This window comes from Rattus rattus, chromosome X (assembly GCF_011064425.1).
Source record: "Rattus rattus isolate New Zealand chromosome X, Rrattus_CSIRO_v1, whole genome shotgun sequence".
In the NCBI taxonomy this organism is placed as follows: domain Eukaryota; kingdom Metazoa; phylum Chordata; class Mammalia; order Rodentia; family Muridae; genus Rattus; species Rattus rattus.
Genome location: NC_046172.1, coordinates 108,702,575 through 108,723,031, shown reverse-complemented (window position 1 = coordinate 108,723,031; position 20,457 = coordinate 108,702,575). Strand labels below are relative to the sequence as shown.

The 20,457-nt window shown below is 35.5% G+C and overlaps 1 protein-coding gene across 1 annotated transcript in view; it reads left to right on the top strand.

Moving 5' to 3' along the window:
• The window catches only part of LOC116888293 (THO complex subunit 2-like), a 72,238-nt gene extending 52,033 nt beyond the window's left edge, over positions 1 to 20,205 (top strand). The window contains 11 exon segments of the mRNA XM_032889566.1: positions 4,154 to 4,195; positions 4,657 to 4,787; positions 4,883 to 4,984; positions 9,527 to 9,611; positions 10,457 to 10,550; positions 10,933 to 11,013; positions 12,456 to 12,552; positions 15,328 to 15,445; positions 17,503 to 17,512; positions 17,515 to 17,681; positions 19,303 to 20,205. Coding sequence (XP_032745457.1) covers positions 4,154 to 4,195; positions 4,657 to 4,787; positions 4,883 to 4,984; positions 9,527 to 9,611; positions 10,457 to 10,550; positions 10,933 to 11,013; positions 12,456 to 12,552; positions 15,328 to 15,445; positions 17,503 to 17,512; positions 17,515 to 17,681; positions 19,303 to 19,503 — 1,128 coding nt within the window. The 3' untranslated portion in view covers positions 19,504 to 20,205.
• Positions 20,206 to 20,457: the final 252 nt, after the last annotated feature.

Genomic DNA, 20,457 nt, shown 5'->3' with positions numbered 1-20,457 from the left:
TCCAGGGACTAAGCCACTACCTAAAGACTATACATGGACTGACACTGGGCTCCAACCTCATATGTAGCAATGAATAGCCTAGTAAGAGCACCAGTGGAAGGGGAAGCCCTGGGTCCTGCCAAGGCTGGAACCCCAGCAAATGGGATTGTTGGGGAGAGGGCGGTAATGGGGGTTGGGCGGGGGAGAGGAATGCCCATAGAGAAGGGGAGGAGGGAGAGTTGGGGGGATGTTGACCTGGGAACCAGGAAAGGTAATAACAATTGAAACGTAAATAAAAAATACCCAATTTAATAAAGATGGAGGAAAAATATAAAAAAAATATACTTATGCTGCGCATATGCCTGTGCATGTGTGTCTACATATACATTCCACAGAGTATACCTGTCGATTACAAAATATCGTGCTAGGGTCTGTTCTTTTCTTCCACTCTGGGTTCTGGGGAGTCAATCTCAGGTCATTAACTTTGTTCACAGGTTCTTTCACCACTAACAATCTCACGGCCCTTTGCTCAGATTTCAACCAATGAAAGATAAGAATTGATTGATTGTCTTCTAGACATTTCTAGAGACTCAGAACCTTTTTTATCCAAACAGCCAATTTTCAATTGGTGTTTCTTAGGTTTGAGTGCCTACACTTGAGTATAGTTTGCTTCTGGGGAAATCCAAACTAAAACATAAGAGTGCATCTTTAAATAGATTTAATGTTTAAGCAATAATGTCTTCAAAAGTTATATGCACATACTATTTTTTGTTTTATAAAGGGAACTATTTAAATATAGCCATATCTAGCACTGGAAACATAGGAAAGACTTTTCAGGTGTAGTCTCCCATTCCTGTAGTTCTTTTTTTATGAGTTAGATTTTTTTTTTAAAGTATAGAATGTAGTTTATTTAGGGGCATCTGAAGGGGAGTTGAGAAAGGAATAGAGAAAGAGAAGGGGCAGAGGAGGACAGAGTGGGGGAGGGAAGGGGAGAGGAGAGGAGAAGCCCTCCAGGAACTCTTGGAGAGGAGGGGAGGAGGGGAAGGAGAGAGAGGGAGAAAGGGGTCAGGGAGAGAAGAGAGTCAGAGAGAGAAGGAGATTGAGGTAGGTTTTTGAATTCCATATTATTTTTATTTTATCTTAATAATTAGCCAGGGTTTGCTTTAAACTCAACATCCTCGTTCCTCTAGATCCTAGATTCTAGACATGTGCTACTTCCTTCAGAAGTTTTAATTATTTTGTTTACTTGATTATTTTTAAAAAATCTGGATTTATGTGTGTGAGTGTTTTGGCTCCACCTTGGTCTATGTAGTATAAGCGTGCAATGTCTGCAAAGGCCAGAAGCGGGAGTTGGATTCAATGGAATTGAAATTACGGAGAGTAACTGTAACAGGAGCTATAGCTAGCTGCCTCATGGGTTCTGGGAATCAGACCTGGATCCTCTAGAAGAGCAGTCAGTGATTTTTACTGATATACCACCTCTCTAGGTCTGTTCGAAATGATTTTAAGTGGGACCTGTTTGGATCGTCTCTAGCAAAAACATTTTTTATAGAGTAGTTTTGATGCATATTTGAAGTAGTTTTAAATCTAATATACCACACCTACAAAGTACTTAATAATTCATATTTAGTATAAAAAAATACATAAGTAAAAATAGTGCCATAATTTTTTTAGGTCATAAATCTTAAGTGTTTTTTTTTAAAAATCAGAGTTACTGTATAGTTTTAAGCAGCATTTGAAATATCCGTGGGTTAAAAGCACTGAGTTAGGTCATTAGTCATAAGAAGCTATTTGTTTAGTTTTGTCTTCTTCATTTCTCAACTCTCTGAAACCTGTCTTGGTGAATTCCCTATCATTATTTTTTGGTACTGAATATTGTTGTATAGTGCCATCATCTGCACTGACTTTATAGAGTGATGTTGGAATCTCTTCTTTCATTTTGATAATAAACATAAATCTTCCTAAACAGAGCTGAGTGCTTTGTTTTATTTACATTTAAAAAACTATATGCGCAAAGTACTTCAGACATTCCTAGCTTAAGAGTTGTCACCTCAAAGATGGGAATTGTGTCCTCTTTTTGTTCAAAGGCTCAGTGCATGGTACTTTGTAAATAATGGCACATTGTATCCACTTCCTTGTCTCTCTCCTGTTTCAATGTGGTGTTCACTGTGGCATTGACTATTCTATGTTAAATGAAGTAAACTAAAAAAAAGAAAATATAAATGGGGTAGAATGTGTTTATCTTTAAAAGTTTGCTTTTAATTTGCATGTCCCTCCTGATTATTTCTGTTTAATCTTTGCTATAATCAGTTTTGATGGAAAGGTTTAATGTTTTTCTAGGTAGCTTTGTTTTGTTTTCCATATATAAATATATTTTCTTATGTAATATAAAAAAATTCAACATGTGGACATTCGCAACTCACTAGAGTAACTCAGGGAAGCAAATCAGCTACGTTACTGTGAAAATTAGGCTTATTTAAATCACCGTGTAGTAGGAACAGGGTAGCCTAGCTGCCCTTAAATGGCAAACAATAAAGCCTAGTTTTTCTGATTATGACCTATCCTCACTTCTGCCCCCTGTTGTACCTTATATGTTACCTGAGTTACCAGTTCTCTAACAGTAATAAAAAAATGAAGCGGCAACAAACAATAGCTGTTTCATTTTTTCCTCCCTGGCCACTCTTCTATAATTGAATTCCTTGTTTGCTGACAAAATACATGTTGACTCAGCTGTATCTGTGAAAGAGAACCATATTTTTTTGAACCTGACAATTAGAAAAAGAAAATATGTTGTTAAGTATCTTGAATTATTGTTAGGTAAAGTAAAGCACTTAGATGCCTGTAATAACCTACTCAGAAGCAATGTTCGTGCTTCATCCTAGCTTTCTCCTTCCCATGCTTGAGTTTTGAACTAGGCTTTTTCCTCATGTCTAGATTGTCCTTAGGTATCAGTTCTTTATTTGTACTTTTGGTTTTTTATCTTTGTACACATATACACTGGTAGGTACCACTAGCAATGTTTGTTTGTTTGTTTGAAACCAGGCTCCTGCCTTGGAACTTGGAACTTGTGCTGATACCAGACTCTCAGAGGTCTGCCTTCTAAGTGCTGAGATTAAAGGAATGAACCACTCTGCTTAGCTTTCAGAGTATTGTTAAGTGACTAGACAGTGTTGTCAAACACGTCACTTCAAGGTTCAGTCTGTATGGGGACAATACAGACTCAGGATGTGATTTTTTTTTCTTCTGTCAGCAGTGTCCCGAATATTTTGGACTTATTTTTGTTGAGTGCTTTGGTAGTGGTGAATTATAATGCAACTAAAGTTCATTTCCTTAATTTTGACATTTGGTTCCATTAGTATTTGATTTTATTGATTCTGCAAAACATCAGTTCTCTACCTGTGGGTCATGACCTATTTCCAATGGTCTTAGGGACTGAGATACTGCTTAGTGGCAAAATTATAGTTAGGGAATAGCAACAAAAAAATTTATGGGTGGGGATCACTACAACATGAGGAATTGTATTAAAGTGTTGCAGCATTCGGAAGGTTGAGAAGGACCTGGATTGAAAATGTAAATACATTAGAATTTAAATGACTGTGATGGTTACAATTTCATTAAGTTTAGTAATTAATGTTTATTATGAGTTTTAGGAAGCTTTGGTTTATAAAGAGAAAAGAATTGACATTTAAAACTGATAACTTAGGGTTAGGAATATAGATCACCAGACAGAATGCTTGCCTAGTGAATCAAGCCCTGGGCTTGATTCCTAGTACTACATAAACTGAATGTGGTGGCACATGCCTGTAATCCAGTCATTGGGAGGTGAAGGCAGGAGGATCAAAAGTTCAAGGTCAACCTGGACTGAGGAGTTTGAAACCAGCCAGGGCTATATGAGACACACTCACTCTCTCTCCTCTCCCTCCTCTCTCTCATCCACCTCCCCTTTCAATTTCCCCAACATACAGACAGGAATAACACCCTCTCCCGATTTGTACTTAAAAGTTCATGGATTTTAAATTAGAGATTAGAAATATACATGAAAATTTGCAATATTTATTAGTGATAAGTTATATTTCAAATATGCATGTATATAAAAGGCAAACAAGTAATGTAATTTTAAGAATAAAAACTAAGGCAGTGGTCAACTTTCTAACATTATTGTTTTAAATTTTAGTTTCAGTCTGATGGAAGCAAACAAGAAGATAAAGAGAAAACGGTAAGAGACTGAAAAAATTAAATAATGGGTCAGGATATAGCATGCTGAATATTTTACTGTGAACAAGATTTAGCTATCCTTAGAAATAGTTATTTTATACTTTACCTGCTCAGAACAGCATTTGGCAACTCATTGAAAATTTTCTTTGAAGATTAATATCCTTTTTTGAAGATTCTATTCGTGTATAAAGAAAAGCTTTCATCTTCTGCCTTTTTAACCTCCATTTACTATCTCGGATGGAAAGACAATGATGAGGTGGGAAATGTGTGTGTGTGTGTGTGTGTGTGTGTGTGTGTGTGTGTGTGAGAGAGAGAGAGAGAGAGAGAGAGAGAGAGAGAGAGAGAGAGAGAGAGAGAGAGAGATTGATTTTTAATTAAAAATAATAATTCCTTTAAGACCCCCTATTTTGAGGGTATATTGAAATAAACCTTCTAATGAAATAATTCCTTTTGCTGTTTTAGGAAGTTATCCTTAGCTGTTTACTTAGCATTACTGACCAGGTATTACTTCCATCTCTCTCTTTGATGGACTGCAATGCTTGCATGTCTGAGGAACTGTGGGGAATGTTCAAGACATTTCCCTATCAGCATAGGTAAATACTTATTCAGTTATTAACTCTTATTCATTTTAGCATAGGAACTTCTAAGCATTTAATATTTGCTAAATTTTTACCTCATTTTCTTAAAGATATCGTCTATATGGCCAGTGGAAGAATGAAACTTATAATGGACACCCACTTTTAGTAAAAGTTAAAGCTCAAACAATAGACCGAGCCAAGTATATCATGAAGTAAGTTTTGATTTTTTTTGTATTTACCTCAAATATGTCTGGATATAATTTACTTGGTTTCAGCTATTTTGTTTAGAGCGTCAGTTTTCTTAAAGGTATAGCTGATTATATATTACAGCTAGAATGGGTTAGTTTTTATGTTAGCTCATTTTTACAAATTAATGTTTTTTAAATATTTTTAGGTTTATGTGTGGGGGTAGGTGTGGAGTATGCATACCATGGTATGCATATGGAGGTCAGAATAGTGTCAATGGGTTCTCTCCTTACTCCATGTGTGTCCTGGGAATCAAACTCTTCATAAAAATGATATCGATTCTACTTTAAGTTATCTGAAGCTTATGAAAATTGTACACTTTATGTGAGTATTAGTTTAGATACTAAAAACTCTTTTATTTGTTTTCAACAAGGATTTTGTCAGTTGTCCAAAATTTTATAAATTTATTTACAGTTATTCTAATTCAAGTTATATTTTCTTTGGTTTCCCTAAGTATAATAGTTTGCAGTGATACTGTGTTTGCCCAGTGACATTGTCTTTGGACATTGGCTACTGGGAAAACAGACATGAACATGGTGACAGTTCGGTTTATAATGAGGTGATGATAGACAGAATGAAATATCTAACTAGTTAGTGGGGGAAGAAATTATTGCTGGCGAAGCTATTCAGTTTGATGAACCTGAGTTTTAGCTTCAGAAGCCTGTAGATAGTTTCTATCTTATCAAAATTAAATCAGGTTTTTGTCATACACACACACAACACACACACACACACACACACACACACACACACACACACAGATAGATCGGTTCCACATACACTATTTGGTGCTAGGGCACTGAGTTAACTGCTTTTAAATACTAATTTTTCTTGATTCTATAACTTTGATTCCTTCATCTCGGATAGGATAGTACCTTGAATTATTCTCTTACTTCAAAATTTTTGGGTGATTTAACAATACTTGGTGGGTTGTATGTCAAGTTTTGTGGCATGGTGATTTGAGAGATACTCCTTGATCTTTCCTACCATAAATCCTACCTCATTCCTGATGATTATACTTAAATCTGTACGAACATACTTGTTTCCCTAAGTGTACCATGGTCTACTTAGCCTTACTACCCTTGTGTGTGTTTTTTGTTAGCTTGCCTTTCCCTCTCCATCTGGTGATTCATCTTAGCAAATGTGCATGGCGTCAGCTCTCTGAAGCCTCCACAGCACTTACTGACAAACACAGTTGATTTGGGTCACCAGTACAACTTAGGCAAATTAAGCCAGCATTCTACTTGTGCACATTACTATGACAGTGTTCCTTTTTGTAAATATATAAAATTCAGCAGATGAATGAATATACTAATTCTACATATAAATATTATATAGCATTTATCGTTCTATACCAAGCTTAGGTACCACGGTATTCTCCAATTTTGTCCATGTTGTGAATGACAGAATTTCCTTCTTTTTTAAAGTGAAAAGGGGCACCTAGTAAGAGCAATATTGGGGAAAAGAGGGACTTGAAGGAAAAGAGAAATGTTGATGAAAGAATACAAGATTTCACTTAGATATAAGAAATAAATTATAGTTACATATTATACTTTGTGGCGACCACAGTCAACAATAATAATGTCTATTGCAAAATTTCCTAAAGAATGCCTTTTAAAGATTCATATCACAATAAAAATAAGTTTGTGAGATGAAAAAGCAATTTTGATAGATTTATTCCACAATGCCTATATAATATAACATATACACAGTTTTTAAAGGTGTACATCCTGTTCTTCATGCACTCAATTCTCTCCCAGAGGAGAAAAGTAATCAGTATTTAGATTCTTATTTATTCATCCATATATATGTGTGTGTGTTTATATATCCGTATGTATATGTATATACGTTTATATATCCATATGTATATGTATGTTTATATATACATATGGATATGGATATATAAAATGTATACATTCATTCATGGCAATGTGGATATATTATCTATACTTTTATTAATTGGATGTAAGTGCTGTTCTCAAATTTGTTACCTTTTTTAAATTGTTTTTTCAAAGCAATGTTTATTTCTTTTTTTCAATTGGATATTTTTTTAATGTTATCCCCTTTCCGGGTTTCTCCCACCTATAAATCCCCTATCCATCTCCCTGCTTCTATGAGGGTATTCCCCCACCCACTCACCCTTCCCCACCTCCCCACCCCGACATTCCCCTACAGTGGGGCATTCAGCCTTGAAAGGACCAAGGGCTTCTCCACCCATTGGTGCCCAACCAGGCCATCCTCTGCTACATATGCAGCTGGAGCCATGGGTCTGTCCATGTGTACTCTTTGGGTAGTGGTTTAGTCCCTTGGAGCTCTGGTTGGTTATTGTTCTTCTTATGGAGTTGCAAACCCCCTCAGCTCCTTCAGTCCTTTCTGTAACTCCTCTATTAGGGACCCCATTCTTAGTCCAGTGGTTGGCTGCGAGCATCCACCTCTGTATTTGTGAGGCTCTGGTAGAACCTCTTAGTAGACAGCTATATCAGGCTCCTGTCAGCATGCACTTCTTGGCTACATTGTCTGGGTTTGGTGGCTGTATATGGGATGCATCCTCAGGTGGGGAATTCTCTTGATGACTTTTCCTTTAGTCTCTGCTCCAAACTTTGTCGCTGTATTTCCTCCTGTGAATATTTTTCCCCTTTTTAAGGACTGAGGCTTCTGCACTTTGGTCGTCCTTCTTCTTGAACTTCATGTGGTCTGTGGATTATATCTTGAGTAATTTGAGCTTTTGGGCTGATATCCACTTATCAATGAGTACATACCATGTGTGTTTTTTTGTGGTTGGGTTACCTCACTCAGGGTGATATTTTCTAGTTCCATTCATTTGCCTATGAATTTCATGAAGTCATTGTTTTTGATAGCTAAGTAGTACTCCATTGTGTAGATGTACCACATTTTCTGTATCCATTTCTCTGTTGAGGGACATCTAGGTTGTCAGGAATAATAGCATACTTCTGTATTTCTTGTATTTGGAAATCTGAGGCAGGAGGATAATGACTTTGATCCCAGTCTTTACTACCTACTGAGATAAGACTGTGTCAGAAAAATCAATAAACAAAAAAACAGGGAAATTCAAAAAACTTGGTTTTAAATCTGTATCTTTAGTTAGGCCAAGCTTGAGAGCAAGAACTGTTCTTCATTTTTAAATTCCTAATGCTTAGTGCTTTGTCATAGTAAGCATTAAGATGAATGAATGCATACATAAATACAAATTATTATTTAGTATAGGATAATAAGTGTAGATTTTTTTTTTCTTTTTTCTTTTTTTCAGAGCTGGGGACCGAACCCAGGGCCTTGGGCTTGCTAGGCAAGCGCTCTACCACTGAGCTAAATCCCCAACCCCAAGTGTAGAATTTTTAATATACTTGTATTTTTGTTACATTTTAGCTGTAAATAGCTGTTGCACCAAACTATGAGTTTGCTACAACTTTTTACATTGACAGTGGAATATATTAGTATATTATTTGTATAATTTTACAACTTTTTAAATCCTCATTCTTCAAATGATCATTGATTGTATTTTATATACCTGGTATTCTGGTAGCTTGAAGGCAGGACACCGTCAAGAAAATATTTGTTTAATTTTGCTTATTTTCTCTTCAGGGTAGTGAAGAGAAATGGAATAGAATAAAAAGTATACAGTTTATGTGAGTGAGGCGAGTAGGAGAACCACCTGCAGCACGTTCGAAATAGGGAAGGGTGGTGCTAAGTCAAAGGGCGAGGTGAATATGGGTTCAGATTTAAAACCAATGGTCTCTTTTCTCCATTGGCAGGGAACAGGAGAAACTGAGCTATAGGAAACAAGAAGGGGAAGCAGCTGATGATTACATCATTTTAATTATTGGATTGCTTTTATAACAAGAAGCTTCATAATATAATTATATTATTATTTTAAAAATGGTTAGATTCCTTGAGTTACAAGTTGAACTTGTAGTTTATTATGTACTTTTGGATGTTTAGTGGTGCTGGATGTACATTCATCTTAGAAAGCTTCTTTCATTTGTTCACTTGTTGCTGTTTATAGAGTTTCAGTTTTTATTATATAACCATCCCAAAAAACCTTCACATTTTGGGTAATAATTATGTTAAGTTTTAGGATTTCACTGATACAGATTTTTAGAATCTTAGAGAAAATGCTGATCACAGAAGGACAAAACTGAAAGGAATATAATTTATTGATTTTTAAAAATTGTGTATCTTGAATAAGAAAATGAGAGAACTAATTTCTGAACTGATAAATGAAACTTTGTAAATCTAAATCTAAAATACGTATGGTTCTTTTTAAAAAGTTTTTAATGTATAAAGTAAGTTTCACCCTTAGTAAATAAACTAGCATTTAAAGTCTGAAATTCGCTTAGAGAGTCTACCTTTTGCTACAGAGTGATTGAAATGCAGTTGTTTGCATGGATCCATTTGTTGTGTTTGAGTTTTCCACATACTACAGCTGAGCTTATCAGCATCCTGAGTAATGCTTACAAGTAATGAGCCTTAACATTTCTCTCCCTTTATAGGCGTCTAACCAAGGAAAATGTGAAGCCTTCGGGAAGACAAATTGGCAAGCTGAGCCATAGTAATCCAACAATTTTGTTTGATTATGTACGTTTTGAAGTTAATATTATATTAAGACATTTTTCCTTTTGGTTACCTTTATATCAGTACAAGTGGAACTTTTCATATACAGTATTTAGCACATTGATCTGTTTTCTAGTAATGTACTACAGAACTACTGTTAGGTTCTGAATAATATTTCTCTTTGAGTCACTTATAGTAATGTTACCTTTTTAAAATTATCATTATTGAAATTTTTATATAGTATAGTTTGAGCATATTTTCCCCTCCCACAAGTCTTCCCATATCATTTCTACCTTCCTAGTTACCAAACTCCATGTTTTCTCTTTACTTGGAAAAACAAACAAAAACCAAGACAAAAAATATGTACGGGGGTGGGGCAGACTCCATTTTAGAAAGACTGTAAGTAAGATTTAAAGCAGGACTAGCTATTACTATTACAGAATCCAAGTTTAGACTTCTTGGAATTGTTAAGCTCAGTGGTAGAGCGCTTGCCTAACAAGCAAAAGGCCCTGGGTTCGGTCCCCAGCTCCGAAAAAAAGAAAAAAAAAATACTCCATATAGCAATGATAATGAAAACTGTTTTATATAAATGCAAAACAGTAGAGGTAGAGGCACTTTGTTTTGTTTTCAAGGCAGAGTTTCTCTGTGTAGCCCTGGCTGTTCTGGAACTCACTCTGTAGATCAGGCTGATCTCAAACTCACAGAGATCCTCCTGTCCCTGCTCCCCAAGTGCTGGAACTAAAGACCCGTGCCACCACTGCCTGGATAAAACCACTTTGTACTATTTCTAATTTTGGAAAAGTATGAACCTTACTTAGCATAGACTTTTTTATTTAGTTAATTCAACTTACTCTTTCTTGATCTTCCAGATCTTGTCACAAATCCAGAAATACGATAACTTAATAACACCTGTAGTAGATTCATTGAAATACCTCACTTCATTGAATTATGATGTCTTGGCCTGTATCCTTTCATGTAGAACAAAACAGAGATTTCACATGTCCCTCTATTTACATGCTGAATGATTTTTCTCTGACTTTCTTTAGTAATGATCTAAAGTTGGTCCAATTGGCTGATCTGTTGTCAGACCAAAGTATTGAAAAGGAAATTGTGTATTTGTGCATGTGTATGCATGTCCATATGTTAGCGCCTTGTGTGGTATAAAGGGAGAGACACTCATTTTATCAAGCATGTTGATAGAGGTGGAATGGTACTTGTTAGGAGATGGGAATGAGGGTTGCTATATAATGAGTATGGTGGCTATTTTCATTCCTCTCTGAAGATGTGGGGGTTTAAGGCTCTTTGTTACTAATGTTGTGATAATTTTTTTCTTAATGTGTAAAAGATTGTATCATTGAAGCTTTAGCTAATCCAGAAAAGGAGAGAATGAAACATGATGATACAACCATCTCAAGCTGGCTTCAAAGTAAGTACTTTAATGTATGGTAGTATGTATGGTATGTATGTATCAGTGAGGCTAAGGAAGTGGTGAGTGCTGTGCTTTATTTGCCTGCCTTTGCTTTCAGGATTTGAAGTGCTTATTTCTCAAGAGCGCTTGACGATCAATATCTAGCCACTAAGATTGTTCTGTAAAGAGTCCGAGACCTTGGTCTATATGGATATTTATTAATTTACTAATTTTCTTTACTCAAGAGTCTATTTTTTTACTATGATAGAATTTGAGGAAGTTGTCTCTGGCCATACCACCCTGGACATGTTGAGTGTCATCTGATCTGTGAAGCTTAATGAGATTGGACTGGGTTAGTACATAGATAGGAGAATTTGGGGAAGCATTTGGAAGCTGATATTCCCTTCCTTTCTAGCTTACTATTATTTAGAGATTACATTCTTTCCTTGACTAGTGTATATGAATCTGAATTTCCCACTGTACTCCAAGCCCCTTAAGTCAGGACTTAAGTTTGGTCTAATTATTTAGGTACTTAGTAAATAACTGTTAAATATTATAGATTAAGGACTATTGGTTAAAAGTGAGCTTCTAAGGTCAGCAAGGTGGCTCAATGTGTAAAAGCATTGACTGGTCTTCTAGAGGACTCTGCTTCTAGACTCAGAACTGATGTGGTCACTCACAACCCCTTTAAACCCCAGTTCTGGGGAATCTGACACTTTTTTCTGATCTTTGTGGGCCCTAGGCATACACATGGCACATATACATGCAGGCAAGACACCCATACATATTGCAAAAGAGCATTCTGCTTCTAGCAGAATTACCTGTTTCTTTTGCTATCTACAACTGTAGCATGTTCCTAGACGTAAATAATAATTTCTGACTCCAAAACTTTTTAGGCGTGACATTTAGTTGTTTTAATTAGGCATCCCGCATGATTGAGTCCCAATTGGTTAGGTATAGTTTGAATCACTGCTTTAGTTTGTATTTTGACCAGGAGCAAGTTATGTGACACATCTAATTTCAGTTTACCTCATCAGTAGGTTACTAACCTAAGACGATGATTGTAAAAACTAACCAATATAATGTGCTTACTTATGTATGCCTAATAATTATTAGCTATTACTATGGTAAAACTTCATTCAGTTATACAGTTAAAATGTACAGGGCTGGAGAGATGTCTCGGTGTTAAGAGCACTTGCTGCTTTCCAAGAAGACCAGGTTTCCCAGCACCCACACCACCTGTTCAGGGGATCTAACATTCTCTTCTACTTTCCTTAGGCACTCAGTATGAACATGGCACACATATGTACATGTAGACAAACATGTATAAACATGCAATAAAAAGAAATAAATGATGTAAAAAATTTTCCATACCTCATTTTGCTTTAGAAATTGAATTTGTTGAAATTATATTATATTTTTTTGTTTCATGAACTATTTTTGTTTTTTATTTCATGTAGGTCTGGCAAGTTTCTGTGGTGCAGTATTCCGTAAATACCCAATCGATCTTGCTGGTCTTCTTCAGTATGTAGCCAATCAATTAAAGGCAGGCAAAAGGTAAATTATATGGAGATGAACTTCAATAATTTAAGCACTGCTGGTAGTTTTGAAATTACTGTTTCTTTGAAAGACACATAGATTCAGCTGGAATAGTTACTTATTTATACAATATGTATTTTTAAGGTAGAGTCTCATTATGTAGTTCAGGTTGTCCTGAGAATTGAAATCTTCATTTACCTTTCAAGTGTTAGAATTGCATATGAGGGAGGGGGGGAAGCATGCTTTTTTTTTTTTTTTAAAAAAAAAAAAAACACAGGATATCATCATGTACCTCTGGCTATCCTGGAACTCCCAGTGAAATCCAAGCTGGCCTTGAACTCAAAGAGACACACCAGCCTGCCTCTGTCTTCTGAATGCAAGGATTAAAGGCATGTGCCACTATGACCAGATACTGAATATTTAAGAGAAACCAGAAGTCAATACAGAGAGATGGCTTCTTTAGTACTATAAAAATTGACCACATATATACCTCATTAAAAGGACAGTTAACTTATTTTAGTACTAAGTTTTTTCTATAAGGGAGTATATAGGGAAAATACTTTTTGAATATGAATTTGATATATAAGGTTTATGTTTATTTGTAAATACTAAAGTTTATTCTGGGCCAGTGACCATGCTTAGGCTTTGAATAAATAGATTTTTTTAAATATTAGCACCAGTTGATTGACTCTAGTCATATAACTATATTGTTTTTAGAAGATTTCTGATAGAAATTCAGTAAAAAAATAAAAACTCTTTGGTGTTCTGAACAAGTACTTTGCGTTTTTGGCTTTGGGAAAAAATTAAGGATAATATAGCCTCTGGGTTTTGACAGGAGACTATTTGTAGCTTTGTCATCTCTGTCACTCCTGTAATTTACTTTTTTATTTTTATAAGCCGTGAGAACACTCATTTTAATCTATAGTTTAGCTGGCCTTATTGTCAATACATATTTGTGGCCATTTAATTAAAACATTTTAAAAATAGCTGAATGCCACATTTGTATGTGTTACAGCTTAGATGGATTGGTAGTTATGTATTTGTTTACACAAACCCGCCTGTTTTAAGGAAGTATGACACATTGAAAAGAAACCCCTGATACAAATATTAGGAATGTATACCTTTGTTCAGTAACATATTATTGATAGTTGTACTTTCTCCTTTGGAAATACTGTGTAATTAGAGAAAGTTACTGAAGTCACAAAGTGTTAGTTCCAGTGGCAGTTCTAAATGTTGCAGATTAAAGTATATTCCTAGCCAGGCGTGCTGGCAGATGGTCATAAATCAGAACACTTAGGTAAGAGGACCAGGAGTCTGAGGCCAGTACAGGATATATAGGGAGGCTTTTTCTCAAAAATGTATACCTGTTAACACATGGCTAGAAATGTGCTGCTTATTTTACAAAACACTTTACTTAAGGCTCAAGTACCATAGCTTACCCCTTTTGTTTTTCCTTCCTTCCCCTTCTCTTTAAATTGTGAATGAATGTTTCAGGACTTTATTCATTTTTATTACTTGGAGTTTTAAGGAGATGGCTTTCTGCTATTAAAAAAAAACATTGAGCATCCTGAATTGGAGGATGAGGAACATGTTATTGGGCAGCTGTTGAAAATGAAATATAAACAGTAGATTAAGTGTTAGAGTTACTAAAGTTGGTGACAGCTGCATTGGTGTGATCAAGTGGCTCTTTTCTAATGTGCAGTCTTAGACATTTGAGGGAGTAAAAGACCATGACTTAAGTCATTTACTTCCTCAATCATTCTGTGACTTATTTTGTGTTATTTCTTTTCTACTCGGTTCAGAGGTCTCAGTCTAGAGTTAGCAATTGTTGCTGGAGTGCGTGAGGTGGGACAGCAAACCTTCAGGGTGCAACAGATTTATCAGCAAGAAAGGAAGAGGCTCTGTCTCTGTCTGTCTGTCTGTCTGTCTGTTCATCTTGTCTGTTCCGTCTCTCTGTCTCCCTCTCTCCTCTCTCTGTCTCTCTCCTCTGTCCCTCCTCCTCCTCCTCCTCTCTCTCTCTCTCTCTCTCTCTCTCTCTCTCTCTGGGAGTGTGTGTGTGTGTGTGTGTGTGTGTGTGTGTGTGTGTTGCAAAAGGCAAAGGGATACAGGTGAGAAATAGAGGTGCTGAGGAGGATGAAAGAGGAAACAAAGCGAGACACATAGAGACTGACCAAAAATGAGGATGACAGAGCAGAGCAGCCAGGGACAAGAAACCACCTCTAAGAACACATTCAGTGACCTCAGCTAAAATTTCACTCAGACTTCATTTAAAGTTCCAAGAACTTTCCAAAATAGTGCCATCAGATTGGGATCAAACTCAATACATGAACTCTTGAGGACATTTACAATTTATTGACAATCAAAACAGGGAGTGAGGTAGAGGTGTGTGTGTGGGGCCGGTCAGGCTATGGAAGAAGTGAAGGGAAAACTGAAAATGAGAACTGTGAGGAAAAATACATGAAGTTTGGGTAAAGGGAGAATGAAGATGTTTCAAATTATTTTTATTTTTGTATCCTATCTCCAAGCTTCAAATTAATCCAGGTAAAAGTAAATCAAAGAGAAACATGAAATACTTCCACTCTAGTACTAGAATGGATGTAACATTTATTTTGAAAATAAAATTTAAAAAACCAAGCCTTGCTGTTTGTTGTCTTGCATTTCTTTGTCTAAGTAAAGATTATCAGGAGACTACTTATCATGTATTATTATTTTCATAGTTAAGGTTTTAACTTCAAATATATTCTTTTAAATTTTGTAGTTTAATTTTTGTATTTCTTTTAAATTTTGTATTAGTTTTGACCTACTAATATTGAAAGAAGTGGTACAAAAAATGGCAGGAATCGAAATTACAGAGGAGATGACGATGGAGCAGTTAGAGGCCATGACTGGTGGGGAGCAGCTGAAGGCTGAGGTAAGTAAGAACTGCTTTTTTTTGTTTATTGAGTTTTTAAATTAAAGTGTATCTGTATCTGTGGCTTTGTTTTTCAAAGTGTCAACTACCCATTACAATTCAAAATTAAAGAGAAAATTATCCATAAGTAAATAAATTATAATTTTTTTGCGTTGAGATCCATTTTGTATAGAATCATAAAAATTTTTGCCTTTCTCCTTGTTCACTTTTGGCATATAAATTATCCTTTTGGCCATTGTAGTCCATACTTGTATGGGCTTCATTAAATAAGTATAACAGTCATCTTAGTTTGTCGATTGGCTTGGATAGAAGTCATCTTTATCAATCATTTACTTAAAAATGCCTGTATTCAAGTATTTTATTGGAGAGGTTTGTTGTTACACTGATGCGTTTTCCAGAGGTTCAGGTTTGATTTCAGCAATTACAGGTTTTACAAACCATCTGTGCAATGGATCCGATGACCTCTTCTGGTGTGTGTCTGAAGAATTGTTTACGAACTCCATAAATAAAAATACACAAATCTTCAAGTAACCTTTGCTTAAATTTCCTAATTCTTCATCACTATGCCTAAGTGTTGTTTCATATCATGTCATCACAAGAGTGGTCAATGCAGTACAGTAACATATTTGGAGAGTGACCATGTTTATTTAACTTTTATATCATTCTGATTTTTTTTATTAATTGTTGCTAATTTCTTTTATTATTTATTTATTTGTTTGTTTATTTATTTATTTATTTATTTATTTATTTATTATATGGGTACACTGTTACTGGGTTCCTTAGAAGAGGGGTATGGGATCCCATTACAGAGATGGCTGTGAGCCACCGCGTGGTTGATGGAATTGAACTGAGGACCCTCTGAAGAGCAGCCAGTGCTCTTAACCACTGAGCCATCTCTCCAGCTCAAGCAATTTCTTTTTCTTTTCTTTTTTTTTTTTTTTTTTTTTACATTTTTATTGGATAATTTATTTATATTGCAAATGATATCCCCTTTCCTGGTTTCCCCTATGGAAGCCCCCTATCCCACCCCTTTCCCCCCGCTTTTATGAGGGTGTTCCCTCATCCATCCCCCCACTCCTGCCTCACCACCCTAGCATTCCCCTGTTAGGGCATGGAGCCTCCATAGGACCAAGGGGGATTGATGCCAGGTAAGGCCATCCTCTGCTACATGTGCAGCTGAAGCCGTAGGTCTCTCCCTGTACACTCCATGGTTAGTGGGCTAGGCCCTGGGAGCTGTGCTCTAGTTGTTTGCTAATTTGTTACTGTGTATGATTAAGCTTTATCATGGGTATATATATATATATATATATATGCATAGGAAAAACATGATTTTTGTAGAGTTTCATACCATCTACAGTTTTCATTTATTTACTGGGATTGTAGAACATACCTGCCACTGATAAGTGGACAATACTGTGTGTGTGATTATAGTATAGAATCCGAACAGTATCTCAATACCTAATAATATCAAAACCATTCATGTTCTTCTCTTACCTTCTAAGAACTGTAAAATTAGTAATGTAACTTTAAAATATACAAAAAGTAAAAAGACAATAATTTAATCTGCAAATAAAAGGTTGTCCTGATTTTTACTAGAATAAAATTTCATCACAGTTTATTAAATCTTTTTTCACTGAATAAAACATAATTTTTGTAAGGTACTACTAAGGGAAAAATGAAAGAATGAGTTTGGCTACAGTTGAGCCACCATTACCAGATTATAATAAACAGTAGTATCATGAAAGCAATTTGTTAAGGAGAACTTAGAGATGCTTTATTTTATTCTGGTGTTGTTTTATATTAAGCCAGGCATGCTTTTTTATTATTCTTTTTTTTTAAAGACAGAGTTCTTTGTAGTCACTTTTGCTGTCCCTCGCTATCAAAGAGGATGGTCCTGAATCTTCTAATCATGTTGACTTATTTCCATGTGCTTGGATTACAACTTAGCTCAGAAAATATTTTAAAGATTATGTCTCTTAACTTTCTTGTGTCTTTTCTTGGAGATCGTAGGAAATACATTGAGCACATAGCAGTAATTTGTGCCTTCTGTTATGCAGGGTGGTTATTTTGCCAGATCAGAAACACTAAAAAATCTTCTCAGAGATTAAAGGATGCACTACTGGACCATGATCTTGCTCTTCCTCTCTGTTTGCTCATGGCACAACAGAGGAATGGGGTAATTTTTCAGGAGGGTGGAGAGAAACACTTGAAACTTGTGGGGAAGCTCTATGACCAGGTAAGTGAAAGAAGCTTGGGTGTTGAGGAAGGCTTTTTTTTTAAACCCCAATAAAATAGAGATTGTGATGCCATTTGAAGCATATCATTTGTACACATCATGTGCATGTCAGACACCTCTAATGCCAAATAGGCTTTCCTTAAGTAGGGCCCCTATTTCTGTGCAAACTGCTATTTACGAGATAGGTGTAAGAGATGTTATAAGTAAGGTTTTCAGTTAATTGGACATTCCATCATGAAAGGCCATCATCATTGTTTGCCTTCTTTCTGATCTCTGGAAATTTGTTGCTTCTTATTTCTTAGTAAGAAGATTGCTAATGCTTAAACCCATTTTGTTGACTAATATTGTTTTTGTGCTTAATTTTTGTATCCTTTAAACAATGACAAAGTTGTTGACTTCTCCTTGCATACACACATATACACACACACACGTGTGTGTGTGTGTGTGTGTGTGTGTGTGTGTGTGTGTGTGTGTGTGTGTGTGTGTGTGTGTGTGTGTGTGTAGTTTTATAGAAGTTTAGGTAAGTGTTTTGAGAGTCTCTTGGACTGTCCTTGGCTAGCAACTCAAAAGATGGCTTTTCCACTAGTGCTAAGTTTCTGTTTAATAGTCTATGGCTTTTAGGAGAGTGTTTTTAACTCAGATGGGAAATTTTCATTTACACTATATATTTAAGCACTGATTTAACATGTATTATGAATATCTTTATGTAGATAATTGATAGTATGATGCCTTATGACATTTTTGACATCTTTACTTTTACTTTACCTCTTCTGTATTTCTCTTCCTCCCCATTCCTGTATTAAAGATTCCCTTGTTTTCTCCCTTAAAAGTCAGCTGTCTCCTGTTATTTTCCTCTGTTGTTCCCCCCACCATAGTGGTCCCTCTATACTTTCCTGGTTTCTATAGTTTCTCCAGTTTTTATACTCTAGCTGGAGATGTAGTAGTAGGTTATAGATATGTGTCACTGTACCTAGAGCTCACATGTTCTCTCTTGTTGGAGGCCACAACATAGGAAAATATATATGATTGATTATAAATATGTGAATATGTAGTCCTTGTTTTAATTTAAAAATTTTTTGGATATCTAGTAATAATGCATGTTTATAGGGTTCGTTGTCACAATTCAGTACATGTATATAATGTGTAAATTATAAAATTGGTAATTTCTATTTTCATCTTTTTAAACATTACCATTCCTGTTGAGAAATACTGATTTCCTTTCTTCTAGATGTTTATATGTCATAAATTACTATAAGCTATAGCCAGACTATGTTGACTGCATCACTAGAGCTTACTTCCCTATGTAAATGTGTTGTGGTAGTCCAGCTCCCACATCTCTCTACTCTTTCCAGAGATGCCCTTAGCCTTTAGTATCTACCCTTTTCACATTTTTTAGACTTTATGGACAAGTGGGAATATGTGAAAATTATCTTTCTACCCCTTGTTAATTTCACTAAACATAGTATCCCTTCATTTCTGTCTCTGCCTATATTGCTGGAATTTGGATTCTTAGTTGTCAATTAAATTTTTGTTAAAATAACATATCTTATTCATTTGATAAAGATTTATGTTGGTTTTGGAAAATGTTAACATCTGTTTTTTTGTTTTATTTTTAATTTAGTGTCATGATACCCTAGTACAGTTTGGTGGGTTTTTAGCATCAAATCTAAGTACAGAAGATTATATAAAACGAGTGCCTTCAATTGATGTGCTCTGTAATGAATTTCACACACCTCACGATGCAGCATTTTTTCTGTCTAGGCCAATGTATGCACACCATATTTCAGTAAGTACAAATGTTTTCATTGGGGTTCAAGAGTAATTTTGAATGGTTTATACAAGTATTTGATTGTTAAATATACCCTAATTTGATAAATACAGATTACTCTGATTTTCTTTTACTATTCTTGTCTCAGCAGTGAACAATGAAATGCTGTTTTAAAGAATAGGTCTTCTATTACTTTCTCCACAGTCAATTCATAGAGACCCAGCATATTCTCCACTCTGTTAATTTGGATTTTGGCCCTGTTCTTTGTTTTTATTTTGTTTTTAATTCTATGCTGTTTGTGGGTTTTAGTCCAATTTTGGGGATGGAATGGTTTAATTCTATACTGTGTGTGGTATTCACCCCAATCATTGGTCCTCTTCTCTTAAACTAAGTTTCCCTCCTTATTTCCTATAAAGTTTCTGTTATACAGTAGTGTATAGCAGAAGTATATAGAAAAACACTAGGGAGAAATTTGGCATTTAGTTGATCATGTAATTGAGAATACTCTGTTAGTGTTTACATAGGAACAACTGCTACAGTCTTAATTGATTTAATGACCACTTCACTGTGTAATTTCCTTCCTGTATATTCTAGAGGATTAATGGGAACAAAAATGGCTTTTGAACTCCTTTAAAATCTCTCATTCCAGAGAATTCACGGTTATATGTAGTTAATGTCTTACATTCTCACCTTCACCACATCAAAAAGTCTCATCTAGGGGTTGGGGATTTAGCTCAGCAGTAGAGCGCTTGCAAGGCCCTGGGTTCGGTCCCCAGCTCCAAAAAAAAGAAAAGAAAGAAAAAAAAGAAGTCTCATCTATAGAAACATAGGACCTGATTTCTTTTTTTCTTTTTTCTTTTTTTTTCTTTCTTTTTTTTTTTTTATTAAATTTGGTATTTTTTTTTTACATTTTGGGTGTTTTTTCCTTTCCCGGTTTCCAGGCAAACATCCCCCTCCCCCCTCCCCTTCCTTATGGGTGTTCCCCTCCCCACCCTCCCCCCATTGCCG